The 19,667-nt window shown below is 32.5% G+C and overlaps 1 protein-coding gene across 5 annotated transcripts in view; it reads right to left on the bottom strand.

Annotated features, from left to right (window-relative positions):
- Positions 1–112: 112 nt before the first annotated feature.
- Positions 113–19,667, bottom strand: part of LOC109595221 (serine/threonine-protein phosphatase 2B catalytic subunit 3) — a 68,385-nt gene continuing 48,830 nt past the window's right edge. Inside the window, exons 6-14 of one of the 5 annotated variants that reach the window (XM_049963346.1) lie at positions 14,518–14,657; positions 14,027–14,104; positions 8,655–8,748; positions 7,702–7,909; positions 6,437–6,469; positions 4,398–4,476; positions 4,241–4,338; positions 3,773–3,974; positions 113–3,716 (exon numbers count right to left, since the gene is read on the bottom strand). In XM_049963346.1, the coding sequence (XP_049819303.1) occupies positions 3,811–3,974; positions 4,241–4,338; positions 4,398–4,476; positions 6,437–6,469; positions 7,702–7,909; positions 8,655–8,748; positions 14,027–14,104; positions 14,518–14,657 (894 nt within the window). In that variant the 3' untranslated portion in view covers positions 113–3,716; positions 3,773–3,810. Of the gene's footprint in view, positions 3,717–3,772; positions 3,975–4,240; positions 4,339–4,397; positions 4,483–6,436; positions 6,470–7,701; positions 7,910–8,654; positions 8,749–14,026; positions 14,105–14,517; positions 14,658–19,667 lie in introns of all 5 variants that reach the window. The other 4 variants (XM_049963347.1, XM_049963348.1, XM_020010528.2 and 1 more) reach the window with 4 other exon arrangements.

The following is a 19,667-nucleotide window of genomic DNA, read 5'->3' as shown; positions in this document are numbered from 1 at the left end:
TGTTAATTCAATACCTACTACCTTTACAATCTTCAGAAACAATACTTACCTTACTTTGAATAAAAATGTCGGGGACAGGGGAGGATAGAAAATTTACAATGAAAGAAATGAATTGAAGAGAAAGATATTTTCAATCATGTATATTTAATAAGAACACAAATCAAAATATCCAGTACAATTGAAACGTAGAATGATTACGTCATAATAAACCCATATGCTCGACAGAAGAATTAAAAACACAAAATTCAGAAACGCAAGGCGATCACAGATAAACAACTGTCAAATGTAACATGCATAACTTTTTTTAGAAGTTTCCATCTTAAATTGCACATTTCGTTTGATATGAATTATATCAACGCATTTTTAATATGTATATAATGTATATTCAATTATTTAAAAACATTCAGCTAATTCTATATGTATTGGAAAAGCACATGAAAACAAACAACCACTTTCTCTGCTCGAAATTAATGTAATTTTCCTTGATCCATTTTATGCTGAAAATATAAGAAATATGAGTGGAATACTTTTTAATACACGAGAATTTAGACAAAATATTCTTTGATAACTGAAATTCAATATTTAAAAGCACACAAAAGCATGTCTTAAAAAGTACCTTTTTGCGTTTGAATTATATCGACACATTTAGTTGGATGAACGAATAAACGAACGAACGAGTTTAAGCTACCATTATTTACTTTACGTTTTACAAAAAATAGAAAAGTGATGTGGTAGAATATGTTGGGTGTTTTGAAACCGTTTTTAAGTGTAATTAATAGTAGCTCGTTAAATATGTATGTAGGGTAGTAGATAGTAAAAGTGGCGTTTGCATCGGGTGCAGAATTCCAGTACCGAGATTAATATTAAAACGTCCACTAAAAGTGGCACAGTGATAGTACTAAAGTATTAAAAGTCTAACATCCCAAATACTTCAGTGCATTATTATATATAATTATAATAATAATAATAAGTTAGGAAGTATGAAGGCATATAGATAGTTTATATTTATACAATTTTTAAAGTTTTATTTTCAAAAATGCATCAAATCTTGATGTTATATTGGAATTGCACGTGTCGAACATTTTGGCGGCAATTGCGTTATAATACCAAGAGAAAATACACAAAGCTATTCAAAATTAAGGATAGCTATCACAAATAATCGCTTACTTATTGCTTGGACAGTCCAAGCTATTGGAGATGTTCAACATTTACAATGGTATGTAGCAACAAATAGATCATTCAGATATTGATATATGCCTTCGCCTTTTTTTTTCTATTTCTTTTTTACCTCTCCGGTTGTTGGCGGCAAACGAGATATATCGAAATCTGAACGGAAAACACCAAAATATCGGTAATCAATGTATTCAGTCAGAACACAACTAAAGGTCATGATCTAAACATATAAATTAAAAATATATTTAGAAGATGCGAGCTAATCACCAACAGTTGACGAAAATTTCGGATTAGTTATTCTAATATGTCATTTTATTGCTTATTCATACCACAGTACATTTTTCATTAATTTTTTTAGAACAGCTACATTTATATTACACATTAATAAATTATGCATTTATTTAGAAAAAACACTAGCTAATTCTGTTATGTACAAATGAGAGGTAGTGAATTAAATGACTAGTTAACAAATTTACAAGATGGTAATAAACAGAGTGATTAGGTCAACACATCTAAATATAATTTTAAAAATTGACCAGTTCCGTGTCTGCACAACAAACTGCTCCAAAACAAATCAATCCTCGATGACATAATAAACAGGTTCGTATATTGGACAAGGTTTCAAATTAAAAGTAAATTATGGAAGACTCGAGCGAAAAGTTCACGATAATCGACATTGGGAATGTAGAATTTTGGTGCTACTTTTCTCATATTTTTGTTCCATAATTGTTACGAAAGTGTTTTGTGTGAGACGGTAAATTGTGAAGATCTAAAATTGGTCAAACGATTAAAAATATGCCCCAAACTTTGATACATATTTTTGTTTGTATTAATGTGGATTTTTAAGACTAAATAAATGGTACGTAATGTACAAGTTTAAATATCAGTCACATAAAAAAAGTTACAAAACTAAATTGCACACGTAAATCGTTAACAGTTGTCAGTAAAAAGCCTTCAAGAAGTACAAGCAATTTTATAATTGATTTTGTATAAAAGTTAAGGGACGCCATATGAAATTTTTGATATTTTTCTAAAGTTATCCGATAGTTGGTTGAGATATTACCTAGTAATTAACTATACCATAATATTATATGTATATAATAATATATTATAGAGTAAATTTACAGAATTCAATAAGATTAATAGATATATAATTTAACACACTGGCATACAACAGAAGTTCAAACATTCATACCAACTCTGTGTCTGAGCGAAATGGTTCCTCTCCTCTTGTACATTACATTTTTATTTTATATATTATGTATATTTATATTTATATATGGTGCTGGAGATTCAAATTTATATTCTGCAAAAGGGTGGGAAAACATGACTCGTATAACACATATTTGTACACTTATATACATTAGTTTTTCAACTTGATTTCGAATGTCTCACTCAGACAAAGAGCACAGTTAATATTAACCATTTAATAGTATAACACAATTTGTACAATCAAAATTAAAATAAGTACAACTCGTAGCAAAGATGTGTAATTCTTAGTGTAATTCTTACGTCAATATTAAATCAAAAATTTAATATTAATAGAGAGATAAATGTACTTATATCGCACAATGACATTTTTCATTTATTTTTAACTCGGCATATGAATTAAATATTTATAGCAATATCTTTAAATTAACACACATAGTGATTGGATGAAAATTATGTTTTTTTTATAAGGGGGAAGTAACAGGGGGGAGAAGATGATGGGCGACAACAGGTGGTAGAAGGTATGGCACGCTTTATATCACTCAACACGTGCGACCAGCCAGTTCCAGCTCGCTGTTTCACACCGCTGACCGACATACAATTTTTTTTACTCAGTGTACAGGTCTAAACACCTTTCTTTAATCGGATCGTGTGTGATTTAAGGTGTAAATAAACAAATTTTCAAAGTGGTTACGCCTGTACAGTTCAGGGAAATTAAAAATATTGTGGTTGTTGCAGACAGTTGATTTGTTTGTTTTGAAAGACAGAATACTGGTGATTGGTGATGCTTTTTGTGAATTTGCTTATTTTTAATTTCCCCGCGTGGTTGAATATTTTTATTAATTTAATATATCTATAATATATTAAATTTACACTACTGACTCTACTGGTTACAACAAATTTTCAATATGAGACAAATACATTAACACTGATACTTAATAGATAATAATATTATCATTATTTTTTTTATTTTTTTGGTGTAAATGAAAAAAGGATCGGGGCGCCTAAACCCGTAGGTGCTACAGTTAAAAACCGAGTAAATATATGGAATGTAGTCGGACGAGAGTGGGTCCGAAAAAAGCACGAAGTTTTTTTCCTTTTAAGTTAGCAGTAGAGCAGTGTGCAAAAGCGAGGCACGATCAGCGTAGGTAGTACGAGTACGAGTACGAGTACGAGTACAGAGAGAGGAAGCAGACCAGCTACTTGTTCCAGACGTATTATTAGACGAACCTGTCGTCCCAATGATAATAATGTTCCTAGAAACTAGTAAAGATGTAATATGTAAGAGGTGTGAGCGCCACTGCACAGGAAACACTGAACCATTACGTAACACCCTGAAAAAGAAAACAACGGTGAATTATGTCACGGGACGGTGGCGACCGATGCTCACTTGCAGATGGCATGTGTGATGTCCTAGTTAAGTGTAGCTCACGAGTGTGCATTGGATTGGGTGTGATTGTGGTCCTGTGGCGTTTCCTCGGCGGGCGAGGGCAGCGCGTCCTTCCTGGGCGGCATGCGCTCGTTGATCGCGTCCAGGCCCTTCGCCTCGGCGAATGTCGTGATCTTGTGGTTCGGTGAGAAACCCTGCAACGCTGCAACATACCACAAATGACCCCCGTTAACTTTTCGACTAGGAACCATCGAGGAATTGATACGTTAATTTAATGGATATTTGGCATGGATTTCGGTGTCTGTTGTGAAATTTATTTTCTTTATTTTGATTAGTTCGCTTTCGAACAAGTTGTTGTTAATGTTAATTAATTAAATCATTTGAAACTTTAATATCCAGCTTTGAGTTTTGTAAGTTAACTCAACTTTACATTAAATTATAAATGCAGTTTTTATAAAAACTTATTACCGTTCTTGAGGCTGGTTTTTCCTCCGGATAGTGCTCCGAGTGGCAGCGCCCCCGTCGGTGTGAGTCCCTTGAGTTGCAGGACCGATTCACTCTCCTCCCTGCAAAATTAACGCGTCAGTATCGATTTCGTGCCGTTTGATAATTAATAAATTCCGACCTTAGGACCGAGAACACTCTTGCCATCTTTCCGATCGCCCTGATCTTGTTACGGATAACCTCCTTCCTTAAGTTTGCTGCTGTACCTAAAAAAACAACGTCGGATATATCAGAATCTATTCGTTTATTCGTGCGGGTAGCGTTGCTGTGTGTATGTTTGGGTATTAGTTAGTTGGTTTACATAAATAATAAATTGATTAAAAAACGGGCTGATAATTTATTTATATAAACTGATGTGATATTGTGGTTTTAAAGTGTTTCAGTTCTATGCGAAAAATCTACGACACTAATGATCGCCTATAGTATAAATTTACGAATGACTTTCACATATATTTACCTTTTTCGCTTTTTCAAACAAACAAAGAAGGAAAAAAGCAAATGACTATGTCAATAATGATGCATGCATATGGCTTTGAAAACTAAATGCAGCCTACCCATGTCTAAAGTACCATTGAAAACGTTTTGAGATGAAACGGAAAACAAATATTGGTTTATTTTTACACGTTCACATGTATTATGGAAATTGGGTCACAATCAAGATTTCACCGACAATACCTTTACTGTATTTGAATGCGTGACCCGAGGTCACAAAACAATTATATTGTTGCAACAATAAGCCCTTAAGAAGCAAGAAATGTACAATTGTTTCTAGTATATACACTCGTTGTTGAAAAAAGTGCGATAAGCGAAAGTTTTCATCTCAGAACAGGTTCAAGAGCATCTATTGTTTCGTTGTTTCATTTTTTCTCAAAACAGCAACTGCAACTTACCGAAAGATGCATATGTCGCACATCGCCATTGGTGAAGAGATGGGCAGCGTATTGGGCAGGGCACAAAGTGCAGCGAGCGTAGAAGTATAGAAAAAAAAAACAAAACAATGGTGCATATAGAAATTATAGCTTCAGACACGACGAAGACGAAACAAAAACGGAAAAGTAAAATAAACAAAAACGTACCAATTGAAAAATTTGTAAAAAAAACAACCGACATTCGTCCGTAGTAGAAAGGCATAAAATATAAATAAATATAAAATGACTGTCTACCGAAATACGGACGAAAATAAAGTAATTGTTGAAATGAATTTTCAATCTTTTGTTTGAGGAAATTCTATAGCAATTCAGGTTTGAATGAAAATTCAGTTCAAGTTGTATAAAAAAAGTCAACAAAAATATAAAAACGTGTTACTGAAAATCAGCCAAAATGATTTTAAATTTGTAAAGCATATCACAAAAACCTAAGCAAGATTGCTTAAATTTATTATAAAAATGCCAAAAAATCAACAAAAGCAACGGAAAAAACAATAAAAAGGTAAAAAGTATAAAATAAAAAATTGGAGATAATTAATAAATACAAATTTTACTGTACTGCACTATGATAATATTAAAAATACACACTTTTTTATGATTTGCTTTTACAAGTAGTAGTAAATAATGCCAAATATTTAATCACACATATTGTTTCAAAATATGCATCATGCGTTTACTACTCTAACTAAACAATGAGTCGTCTGTAGAAAAAAAGGAAACGTAAACTAAACTACGAATGGAAGAATTGAAAAAAATCATTAGCCGAAAAAATGAAACAAAATATGGCCAGGGTTGTTAGTGTCTTTAAAAATGGTCAAACAATTTTTTTTAATAACGTAAATAGACAGTAAATTTTGATAAAATTTGTATTTTTCTTAACGCTCAATTAATCAAAAAAATCTGTGCCACTTCAACAATGTCTATTCACAGTAACAAATAAAAAATGAAACTAAAATACAAATACGATATTTTTAAATTTTTTTGTTTAAGTGTTATTAGTACAGAAAGAAAACGATTATAAAAGTAAAAAATTGTAAGAGTAAAGAAAAAGAAAATAATGCTTCATGTTTAATATTCAGTGATAATAACGGTGATTAGACATTGTTGTTTGCGCGGGAGGAAGAAGTGGTTGGCACCGAGCGCGAATTAATTTTGAAAAAATCGTAAAAATGATCATTAAATGCAGTGTTATTTTAACTCCTCTGTCCAAGCGGCATGTTCTGTGATAACTTACCAGGTTTTTTTATAACTATTTTTGCCTGTTTCGCTGTGTGGGCGCGATTCCGAGGCGAATATAGACAAATTGTGAAAAATAGAAGTGTCAGAATAGAAGAAAAAATATAAGCATATGAGTGCATGGATTTTCACTTTGTGACAAAAACAACCATTTCGAGAGAAACGGTTTTTTTAGAATTCTCAAATCGTACGTTCAAGTTACTTTTGAAAAGGTTGTGCCGGAGACTTATGCGGTGCGTTTAGAAATTTCAAAAAACAAAACAGATTAAACAACTTTAGTCGACAAGATGCTACTTGGGATATACAAAAAAATAACGAAAGGTAAAAGAGAGTACAGAAAAAAACATCAAAATCCAAGACTATCAAAAATATATAATAAAGGGGGGAGTCTCAAATATTTACAAGAGAAAACATATTTGGCAATATTCTTTTCGTCCAAATACCACAAGTTTATTTTATTATCGTTCACAATTAACGCAAAACGATTGACGATACGAATCGCAACACCCGGAATAGTTTTGCAGGTTTTGCAATTTGTACTAGAGAATCAATTTTCGGCTCATGAACTGCACACCAAACAAATAACAAAACTAAAATAAAGTACGAATTATTTACAAACTGTACAATGCTAATGTCAGTCAGTAATATTTGGAATATTTGGTGTGTGGGACATGACAAAATAATAAACCACTAAATTAACCCGAAAATTTTACATACAAAAATAATCGGCCGTATAAAAAACTAAACCAAATTATATAAATAAATAAAATTCTCAACAAAATCAATACATGTAATACTATTCACCAGGCATTCTATTTCGAAATAAAAACTACTATCTTAAAGCAAGTTAAAAAAAATAAAAACTGAATCTTACCATCTGATTTTTCCAAGTAGCATTGAAAAGAGCAACAAAGAGACATATTTTTTTTGAATGTTTATTGTTCGAATTAAATAAAAAAACAAGCGTGTTTTGTTAAAACTTTTTTAACTACTTCCGTGTGTCATTTAGATAAATATTTCCGTATATTCTTTTAAGTGCCAGAAGATTATCTTCGTTAGAGAGATACTCTTCTGTCCAATGCAATAAAACGGATTCGTTTCGTATTAATTTCGAATGCACAAGTATTCCATTTATTTACAGTAAGCCAACCGAGAATCTGATCATCCGCACTGCAACCATAATCAAATCGAGTCGGATTATCAGATTTCGATTGAGGAAATTGCTTGGCGGTGAAAGAGGTTGGATAAAATTCCGACACATACCTTCTTCGAGGGCGTCGTCGCCGTCCGACACGAGCTCGTCGTCGGAACAGATGTTGAGCACGTTCACCAGCATCTCGGTGACCTTTTCGCCGACGAAGGGCAGCGACCACGTGAACACGTCCATGAAGTTCGGCAGCCAATACGGATGCGGCGAACAGTTGAATTGGCGTATGTTCATCACGTTGTTCTCGTATTTCAAAACGGCCGCCTAAACAACAATTTTATTTCTAGAGAGCCAAAAAAAGTTTTGGATAAGTAAGTTTTGACTGGGATTAATTAAGGTAATCTAAAACCGAGGAAATTCATTCATTCACAAACTATTTAAAGCCTTTATTTATTTTGGGACCGAATTACAGCTTTTGTTGCAGCGTGTAATTAATTAAATCAACGATGTTTGAAGTCTGCAAAACGTTCATATAATTTGGTCACTTACTTTGAAAAGTTTAAAACTTTCATGAAGACTAATTAGAAAAGACGAAACTGAAAAGTGGCGAGTAACGGTAATTGCCGACCTACATCTTGAGTTTTTCGCACTGCGCAAACCGCAACAACTGACACAAACAAGCTCTCATAGCCCTTAATTTCCACCAAATAATTAACTGTAATTGTAATTAATTTTTCTTTGGTTGCACAAGTATAACTGATAGAAAATTTATGGGATATGTGCGGTGGGTGGCGGTGGTCGAAATTAAATGGCGGAATGTAATTAGCGTCTGCGGGCTTATTAAAATTAAGCGAGCGTGTCAAGGAGCAATTTGAAGTGGTCGGAAAAAAGTGCAAGGGGGACCTTTAAGATGTAATCTGTTCGCGTTCTCGTTTTGATATTTGCATTTCATGCGTGGATTTTCACCGATTATCGGCCCGGTTAAGATTTCTCGTTTGATGAATTGCAAATTACATATAATGGCGTCTGGTAAACAAATATGTGGTTTTTGTTAACGGAATCGACTGACCTTATTGTTATACACGTCCAGATAATTCGGTGCTGAGAATATTGTGATTAACGATGGGAAGCCGGTCGTTTGACTTTTCCTGTACATCCTATAACTGTAACAGAAAATGCATATGTGTAAAATATGGTCCACTTTATAAATACTTCAAATATTATCATGTAATGCTTTAAAATATAAAATAAATATTAAAAATGGTGAATGCATGCAAAAACCTATTGTTGGTTGTAGCTGAACTTTAAAAAATTGGCGGATGCGCCAAATAATGACAAATATTTAATTCATCTAGAAAATTGTATTAAATTCATTTTTTAAACCTTATATAATATTATATATACTCTGTGACATAGATATTAGATATATTAACGATTCAGATAAAAATAATGAATACATTGACCTGTATTATTATTATTAAATTAATAATAAACGCTGGTATTACTTGAATATAAAGCTGAGTCTGTGAAGGGATGGCTAAATTTCGAAAACTCCTACCCATGATATTCAATATTATTCAGTCGTTGATAAATCTGAGTACTGAATACTTCGAGGTAAAATGAATTTGAACCCTTATCTGACTATCATGCAGGACAAATAAAATCTAGACTCATCACGACCTCATTTCATTCCACATATGTAAGTATAACACAAGAATTTTTTTCCATATATAAACGAATGTATATATCAAATTGTGGTAAAAATGGATAATTCAATAATTATTTTTGCATAATTAATTTAAAAAAAAAGGCACATAGTACCAATCTTGATGACACGGTTTGGTTTATTTGTTTTATCACAGTCGTCCACTCGTCATAATTATAAGAGTGACGTTTCATCCCGCGGACACGCTAGGGGATCTGGGGATTTTTCAGGCCGACATCTAGATTAACCGCCTCGTACACTTGGATGATTCCCTTTAATTACACGCACCTGAAATTCTATTATATTTTTTGACCACATCTTTTGTATTTTTGTGTGAATGGGAACTATTAGAATGAACGGTGCGCAAAATAAATCGATCTGACGCCTTGGATAAAGAGGAAGGGGGGGGAGGAGGAGGAGGATTTATTTATGAAGCATTCGGACAGGTTTTATTGGCAAGAAACCGCCGAACGCCTTGAAGATGCCGGCGTAAATTGGAACGGTCGGTCGAGGATCACACAACTTGGTCGCTCGTTTGAGGATTTTCGCTCTTCTCGTTCTACCGCACGAACAACTTTACATTTTAAAGGTGATTGTCGACAGTTAACATTTAATGATGGGCTTAACAAAAACTTGGGAGCCCCTGCCAAGTTGGTGGAACGAAACAAATCATGATTTTAATTTAAAAAATATATATTTATTAATAATATTTACAACTAAACATTATCCATCTCACGACAGTATTATCACACATTACTTATTATCTTTATGATTTATCATTTTTGAGAAATTTGAAATATTTGAAATAAAAACTATTAAAAATTATAAATAATAAATATATTATATACATTTATAATTTTATTACACAGTTTTAATATTTTTCGAATTATCATGTTTTATAACAAATATATAGTGTATTGATTTTTTGTAATTATATATTATTTTCTCATTTCATATTTTATATGTTTTAAATTTTAATTTTCGATATTTTTTTTTACCATAAAAAATATTTTAACTTTAAGAATTATCTCCCTACATATTTGTCTTTTACATTTGGAGATTTAAAAATATTCATCAAATTTTCCCTCTTGCCAAAATTCAAGAATATTTTCATTTTTTTTTTGTTGTAAAATGTTTTCACGTTTAAATCATCTCCATCATCATAGTTTTTCTACTTAAAAATGTCAGATTAGGTGATTTTTCATATTCCTAAATCTTACCATAATATGTTAAAATACATAACTTTTAACTTATTTTTGGTGAAAATCACTTCGATTTTGAAGATAGTAACAAAGTTTTAAAATAGCACAATCGTTTAAAAACTGAAAACTGAAAAGAAAAAGCATTCTGATTCAGGTTATATCAGCAAACGTTTCTCAAAGGGAAAAATAGAGTAAAACGCTATCGCCCCGAAGTGGAGACTTTTTAATTAAACTCATATAAGAGTTTTCGTGATTTAAATCCCCTCCGATATGTAATAGTTTACACTCGTTCTCGGACACAAAGTAGTAGATGGAGTCGTAGCCAGGATATTTCCCAGGAGTGATCTGAACGTGGAAGTAGCCCAGTACGTGTCGGGTCGCAAACGCCACTTGACAAGGACTTTTTACACTTTTAAGACGCAGAAAAGGATCTCTCGATGATTGAGACGAATTCATTTTTCCTCGATTGCAATGGTAAAAAGCAAATGTAATCGGATCGGAATAAATTCTTATTTGCTTTAAAGGCGGATAAAGCGGAACGATTTGTATTAGATCAACTTTGTATTTTAAGTATTCACGACTGGAGTAACTGGAGTAACTGGAGCGTACTGTTTAACGTTTCATCCGATAATGAATCGCACAAATCAAATTACACTTACTTACGGAAGATAAACCTTACAATTTATCAGTGTTTCTTTGTTGCAATTAGCAAATAGATAAAAAACCTTTTAGTGTGTGAAAAGTTGATAATTAGTTTCTCCTTTGCATTGTTCTTAGAATGTTCGTACACAAGAAACTGATATAATTCCAGACACTTTATTGTAGTCGAAACAAAGAACAATTCGACCGAAACATCGCACTGGATTCGGCCAAAGAGAATTCGTTAACAAGTCACATTACCGTGTCAGATTTAATGCGCGACATATTTTGTAGCAGACCTGCACTTTGTACTCGTCCACACATTAATTAAATCTCATTTGCGAACTATCTCCTTCGAATATGATCGATGCGTTCTGTCTATAATTATTTACACTCTCAGGATTTTGAATGAGTTGGAGTTTTTGTTTTTTGACTGTGTACGACATTAATTTAAACTGGTTCGCGTCTGCGACCGTTTTTAATCATAAAAATTGTTTATACTATAAATCCGGCGACGAAAGTAAATTACAGACGCTCGTCTGTGGAAATGAGACGTTTTATGACAAACTGGGAGAACAAGGGAACGGGCGATGATGATTTTTTCGTTGTTGTTTTTGAAATACGCTAAAGGGATTATCAGTGAAACCGAAAGAAATTTAATTAAAAGTTTCCGACGCGCTGTAAATTTCTACATGTTTATCAGTTTAAGGTACTGATTATTTTATTGCAAACTTTTAAAATATTAATAAACATATTTTTCATGTTCTAGAATGATCTACAAACTGTAGTTGTAGTCATAATTTATATGAAATATAATAAAAGGCAAAAAATTTTAATTAAATTTATGAATTTAAACAACCTTTGACTCGATTTTAAATATTTATGATTTTTATTAAATTTGTAAGAATGATTATTAAATAATTATTAGAATACTAATAATATTTTAATCATATTTGTTTCATTATTTTCCCCATACATTTTTTAGCATTTCTTACTTTGAATTTATATAATCCTCACATATTATGTCAAATAAAAAATTAATTATTTTGATTATACAATGTGACAAAAATCCAACAGAAAACGAGATAATAAATAATAAATTTAATAGAATTTAGTTCGTTCTACACAGGTTTTTCAAAAGTGTCTCCATTGACTTGAATATAAGCTTGAGTTCGTTGAATCCAATTTTGGCATGCTAGTTCAAATGTTCTTCCTTCATGCTGATCCCGAACACGCAAAATATCGCAAAACGGTTCTGTTCCGGATGTTTCCATTGTTTTCAACACTAAAGATATAATTTTATTATTTTTTCTCTTTTTTTCTCTTGTCTTTTATTACATTTTTTTAACTAAAAATCAACTTGTTAAGTTTGTCGGATAAGTTGTGAAGCACCCTATAGAAAAAGAATATTCAAACAATACTAAAGTTTAAATAATTATCCTCTAGAATTTTGGCGAAAAGTACTAAGGGGTGATAAATCTAAATTAAATAAAAATGGATAAGATAGTAAACAACACGTTTAGGATTCCTTTTCTAGAATATATAGTATATTGATCATGTATAGAGACATGGAACCAATTGCCAATAATAATTTACTAGTTACATGGATTTTTATGTATGATAATGATCCGAAGCATTCGTTTAAAGTTGTTAAAATTAGTTAAGAGATAATATTATTGAAGTTCTTGATTAGCTAGTGGAAAATCTGGATCTAAATTTAATTTTAAACTTATGGAATTATATTATCTAGGTGGTTTAAAAATTTAGAGAACGTGGTCAAGGATCAATTATATGCTACGTATTAATAAGACTACATTATCATTATTTTATGCGGTTTACAAAAGAGTGCAAATTATACACTTGTGTTTATTTACATAAAAATAAAACCAAGCGAAGATATTTAAATAGGGAAGAAATGATAAGGACAGTGGGTCTTTGGGAGGGAGGCATGAATCAAATTCAGGTTGCAGTGGAAATGGGCACTAATCAAAGCGTAATTTCATCACTTTATGCACTATTTAGAGAACAGGGAGATGTGAGCGACATGCACCAGAGACACGTTCGTATTACACCTGTGCACGAACTGCAAATCATGCTCCAGGAAGTTTATAATGTTGCAGTTTCGCCGGAAATGTGAGTCGCCACTTGTACGAAAACAATCTACATAGTTGTCGACCTTTGAGTGTTCAACCACTCTCATGGGAAAATCGGGTTGTTCGACTTTTCTGGCCACAGAAACGTTCTTTTCGTGGTAAAATGAAAATTAGGCAACAATGCTTTCCAGTGATGAATCTCGGTTTGGAATTTATCCTGATTCTAGAAGAGTGTGTGTGGAGGGAGCCAAACAATACAAACTGCATTCGCAATGTCCAGGAAGTGGGCTCCTTGTGGGACATGCTTCAAAGAAGGATTCTTCGTAAGGGGAGGCCAAGATTCCCCAACATCGATAATCTAATTCTGAGCATGTCCAGATAGTGCAGAGAAGTTGTCACGAATCGAGGAGGTCATACAAATTACTAAACCATGGTTTACAGTCTAGAATTGGTTTTTAGTTTTCATACATTATCAAATATATATATATATATAGAAAGCCCAACAAAATATTAAGAATTATTTATGAAATGTGAGCAGCCACATTACTCATTTACTTTATAAGAATCCCGCAATAAATAGTTCGCGTATATTCAAATTCTCATTTTTAATATAAATAGAATGATTAATTTTTGTCAGCTTATGTAGCTTTCAAAAATACTTTGACTTTTAAAATAATCTTTTTTTCATAAAATACTTTGATTTTCAAGATGTTTGTTGGTTGCATTTGTCACATTTTTTAATATTAAATAAATTGTAATTGTTGTTTTAATGCTAAGAGGAATAAAATAAATAAACACTTACCCCGCATCTTGTGCTTCGTGCGCCCTAATTATTGATAAAAGGTTATTATTTTGTAGGAAGTCGCAACAGGCTGCGTAGCTGTAAAAAAAACAACAAAGTCAATCAATACCGCCATCGTCATTTATGTAGTTCAAGGCCATTTAAAATATAAATAGTCGGATTATCTTTAGGAAAGATATTAAACTCTTAACGGCTGTTCAAAACAAATGTATTAATTATTGTTATTAAGTGTAATAAATTTTAATTAAAAAACTACTTGTTTTATTAAGTGATTTTTCGGATACCTTTCTATTGGAAATGGATAAAGTTTGTTTTCGTTTGTGTTTGGCTAATGAAACATTCAAAACTCATCAACTTTTTGTCCGTTGATAATAAGTAGTTTTATCGATTTTAGTTTTAAGACAATTTTAAATTAATTTGGAAATGATGGCGAATGCGCCGGTGTTAATTTAAAGAATTGGCGGATGCGTGGTATGTTATAAGAGGCTTACCTGTAAAAATATGAGCACCCCCTAACGGAATTGTGTGAAAAGTGTTCTGCGTTGTTCTCATTGCCGAAATCTTCTAACGGATCCGACCACAGCAGGTCGCACATCGGACCGAAAGCGGGCGGCTCTTTAAATCTGTCTAACTGCAACAACAAAGACGTACGAAACATGAACAAACATTATATACGAAAACAAACACGATACGCTAGAGAGAGAAAAAAATCGGTAATTCGGTTTTGACGGAGCCTAAACAAATTTGCTCGGGCCGTTTCTTCGTTTGTTCCGTTTCACCCTTCCTGATTTTCCCTAGGACGTGTAATACGTTTGAGAAAAGTTTGGAAACATGCGTGTTTGTTTTTAATTAATATCTCGTGCATCGCTTAATTATAATGGTTTTTAAAAAAAGTGACGGGGTGGTGGGAAACTATTTAAAATAAAAATTGCGTTAATTAAGTCGGAGTGCGGTTAATGGAGTAATAAAAGTTGTTTTACGGCGGAAAGATGGATTCGGTTCCTAAATCACCGTTGACATAAATAATCCACCAATGAAAAATTTTATGTAACATTTACTGCCTAACTGAAATTTAACATTATCTTTAATGACGGGACGTACAATAAAAACGGAATATAAACATAAATATCGTCCGCAAAAAGGAAATTGCTTCCACTTGAAAAATATATCAAGTAGAAAATCTACGTGAACATAATAAAAAGCTCAGGATTTCAATTGCCTCGAGATATACACTTATAAAAATAAAGACGTACTATTTTATATCTGCCAGTATGAAATCGCTCAAAAGGAAAATAATCTTGAAGACGATGCCACTTTATTTGGCCAAATCAAATTTTTGTATAAATTCTCTGGAATGATGGAAAAGGCTTTAAAGCTAATCTTCAACGATAAATTAATGAAATACAACGTTCATTTCTTGATAAAATTGGATTTTTTTCGACTAACATATAATTTGAAGATTCATATGTTAAATAATTGTGTTTCTCATTAAAGTATATTGAAAATGTCAATAAAAAGAAACCAAAAACAAAATATCCTTTAATGATGACAATATTAAATATCAACAAAATAAGTAATAAGTAACTGATATAATTTAATATATTTAGGAATTTTTATTGCGAAAATATTCATAGTTATAGTATAATGTTTTGTTAATGTTTCATACAAATTTCAGTTTAATAGATAATGTCTATTTTTGGTTTTATGTTTGTGTTTTAAATTCTAGAATATAATTTTATTATTCAGATAATTCCGTACAAAAAAGTGTCTAGATAAAGTTTTTAGAGTTTGACAAAATAAATTCAAATAAAAAAGTTACACAACGAATAAAAAAAGGCAAATGGACGACTTAAAAAAGCATTAGCACAATAAACACGCATAAAAAAGGCATATTATTTGGTCGAAATCAAGACGCAGTTTGAATAATTCATCAAACAAAGTCATGAAGAAGGACTGGAAAAACAAAATATGTAACCGGATTGATTAAAATATATTCAAATTGGTATTGTTTCGGAGTTAATTAAAGGGGGGGACTTCGTCATGAAAATAAATGTGAAGGGAATGGGAAGTGAGTAAAAAAAATACGTGTATCCGAATCCGCAGAGTTCTGGTTTATATTGTGAGCGTGCATCGCTTGCCAAGCTGCCATTGTGTCCGCACTTTGTGTGTCCGAACAATAACATAATGTGGTTGACACGTAGTAGAAAATCGATCGGGACAATGGGCGAATAATGATCGCGTAAGTGAACGGGATGGATTTAAAATGAAACACTGCCCGCACCTACAAAATAAACTGTTAAACTGTTAAATGTGAATTGCAGTTGTCTGTGAAAATTCGATGAACGAAGCGAGCGGAAGATCAAAAGAGACGTGCTCTTTGTGCCGTAGATTTTGGAGGAGACTTTTCATGAAACAATATACCCTAGGGAAAACCGAATTGATAATAGTAAGTTACAAATTTCAGGTACAATGGAAAACAAATTTTCGAGAGTACGTGTTCCATAACATTCGAAAATGTTTTTTTTTTTTGTTAGAGTGTAACAGAGCTTGAAAACCGTTATTTAATTGCTTCGTGGGAGGATTTTAGACCACCACTTGGTTTAGGTACTCACGTATTTTTTCCAGATTTTGAATGGTTTTCTTAAAACTTATCTTGCCTATGTTAACCAAGAAATAGTCGTAAAATCGTACAAAATTTATGTATACGTTACTTGATTTTTAACATAACGGATTTCCTTCCGAACCCTTATCAAGTGCCAGGGTGTACTCTCACAGTTGGTTCGTAATTTAAATGGCTGGATTTCTACATGTCTTTATGTAGAACTATTTAATAAAATATACTATTTAATATAATATATATATAATACAGCCGAGACGGCAGTGCACGGTAATACAGAATGTGACCGTTTACGGCCTGACGTCAATGAAGTGGCAGACCACTTATGAACGCGATAGTACAATGGTTTTCCCTTATGCAAACAACATAGGAATTGTAATTGTATTGATATAATTTATTGTATTTTATTTTGAATTGCAACAAGGTTTTTTAGACCAAGTACATTATTATTATTATTTAGATTAGGGTTTCATATAGAAAAACTCTTAAATTAGTTTGGCAACAACGTTGAGAAAAGGAATATTTGTTTAGTTCATCTGATTGGTTGAAGTAGGATCGTTGTTGGAGACATTCTGATTCTTAAGGGTCTTAAGTCACCACCTACTTCACCCCCTTCCTAGAATCCGAGTTTATAAAAACTCTGGGATTCATTTATTTAAGAAGATTTTTCCCAAATTTTTCAAGTGTCAAGATCGAAGTTCTTTTAATTATTTTTACTTACTGTTTGTCAAATCAATAGTTTTAATTTTCGTTAAGTTCAACCATTTTGCCAAGTATTTAAGTAAATCTAAATCATTCAATTTTTATATTTTTATTTGTTTTGTTTTTTTGTTTTTCTTATATTTATTTGTTAATATAGTTAGGTTGTTTAAAACTGAGTTTTAATTAATCCCGAACTATAAATTTAAGAACAATAAAACAATGAGTAGAAATTATCTAATATTTCGGTTTGGTGAAAGGTGTGAGTATTGAGTGTAATACATCACCTTAGTCGAAGGAGATCTGTTCAACAAAAACAAAGGTTAATGATATTGAAATTAATTATAGAGTAAGAATTATATAATCTAACCGCATCAATATCTTGTGTAAAATTAAATCGCTCTCTTTAACCTGTTGTAAGGAGTCTTTCAAAAAGACTTTGGTTATACCGATCGAATTATCATCGGTAACCCGTTACAAGAGCCTATTTTTTCAACACAAACACACTAGACTTATGTTAGTGTAAAGCATGGTGGAGGAGGCGTTATGGTTTAGGGATGTTCCTTTGGGTTTGGCATGGGCCCGCTGGTTAAGATAGACGGGATAATGGATTGTTTCGTTCATCGTGTCATTCTGAAGAATCATATGCTCCATTTGTGGAAGATAACATAAGTTTAAGGTAGACACGAAATTTTGTTTAATTCAAGTAGGAGATTACATTGTTTATTAATAATGACTTACTTTTATAATATGTCGTTGCATCACCAGCCTTTAATTGTACTTACAAATTATAATATGAATTACATTGATTAACTTGTAAAAATCAATAATGGATGTTTTAAATGAAAATTGGATTTAAATATTAATGCGTCCTGGATAAAATTGCGACATTTCATTTGTTGGCTTATTACTTGAGACCTTGCCGCGAACGATATTTAATATTACCTTCTCGAGGATTAATCAAATGAATTTTATTCCCCGCCATTAAATGTTGATGGGGATTTTTTCTTTTGCTAAGTATTCGTCAGATTCGGGAAATTTCAAATAGAGTTATCCCAAATCGTGACCTAAAAGTCAGGAAGTGGTCGTGAAATGTTTTAAAACTTTTACATCTGGCCAAATTTAATTCGTCGGAAAAATAGTTTTCAACACGTTTTTTACATTTACCATCTAAATATAATTACCGTTCCGAATTAAACTACGAACTTTTATTTTGTACGGGCGAAAATTGTTGCGAATTCGCTCGAAATTAATGCAAAACTCTAAAAATCCGTATCGCAAAATTATGCAAACATCAACAAGAAACAAACAAAGTCGTTTCCGATAGCCGAAACAATTAACCGTCCATTTTAAAAACAGCACTTTAAATGCAAACGGAAAAGATTTCCCGAATGCAAAACCGGCCTTTGTTCTGTTGCAACGTTTATTTTTCGGCGTCGGTTTTAAAATCGATGCGGCGTATCCTTCAAATTACCCTTTTTGTTCGTCTGGATGCAGCAGGACGTTTTTCATGATGTAGTCGGCAGGAAATTAGTGTCTTATTTGAGGAAGACCAAACTGAATAAACCAATTTATTGACCGAATTTGTTTCGTATGTAAAACCAACATATGTACGAGTATATGGAAGCTGGAAACGGGAGAATAAACAAGGCGTTAACTAGGAACAGAAAGTGGACGTTCAAAGACCGTTTTCGGTTGTAAAATGAAGCTGAAGCCTCGCCGTCTACGTGATCTGGAAACGAAACTGAACTAACGTTGTGCAGGTTCGAACTTTCCCCTCGCCGTCGAAATTTGTAACGGTTTTAATTCCTTCGGACCGTGGAAACGAACGAACGACAAGAATTATTGTTTCGCCCGACTTTCGTGTTGAGCACGTACCAAGTATTTTTCTTGTCGTTATTTGGACATGAATAATTTTGTGAGACAAATTCCCTTTCGGAATGAAAAGAAGCTGGACGTTTCCTTTAAACTTCTTCCCTCAACCCACATATGTTGGTTTTGGCTTTTAAAAATTTGCTTAAATGCATAATTGACGAAGCCAAAGTGAGACTGACCAAGTGAATAATTCAGAACAGCAGAAGTTTCGGGTTCTCCTCCAGTGGTCCATTAAATATGGATGCGAGAAACTTCTGGTCAAGTCACTAAAACTTTTCCAATTCGATTCGAGCCAGGCGAAACGTTCCTAATCATTATTTCGCATTATTGTTTGTAGCAAGGAAAACAGAACGTGGTGAAAAAATCGACGGAGAGTCGAAGGGTAATCGTCCGTGTGGCCTGGACGAGTTTCCGTGTGACCCGTGAAAAAAAAAAAACGATTTTTCAATG

This window comes from Aethina tumida, chromosome 2, assembly GCF_024364675.1.
Source record: "Aethina tumida isolate Nest 87 chromosome 2, icAetTumi1.1, whole genome shotgun sequence".
Classification (NCBI taxonomy): Eukaryota; Metazoa; Arthropoda; class Insecta; order Coleoptera; family Nitidulidae; genus Aethina; species Aethina tumida.
The sequence above is the reverse complement of the archived record's forward strand: the minus strand, read 5'-3'. Positions and strand labels throughout refer to the sequence as shown.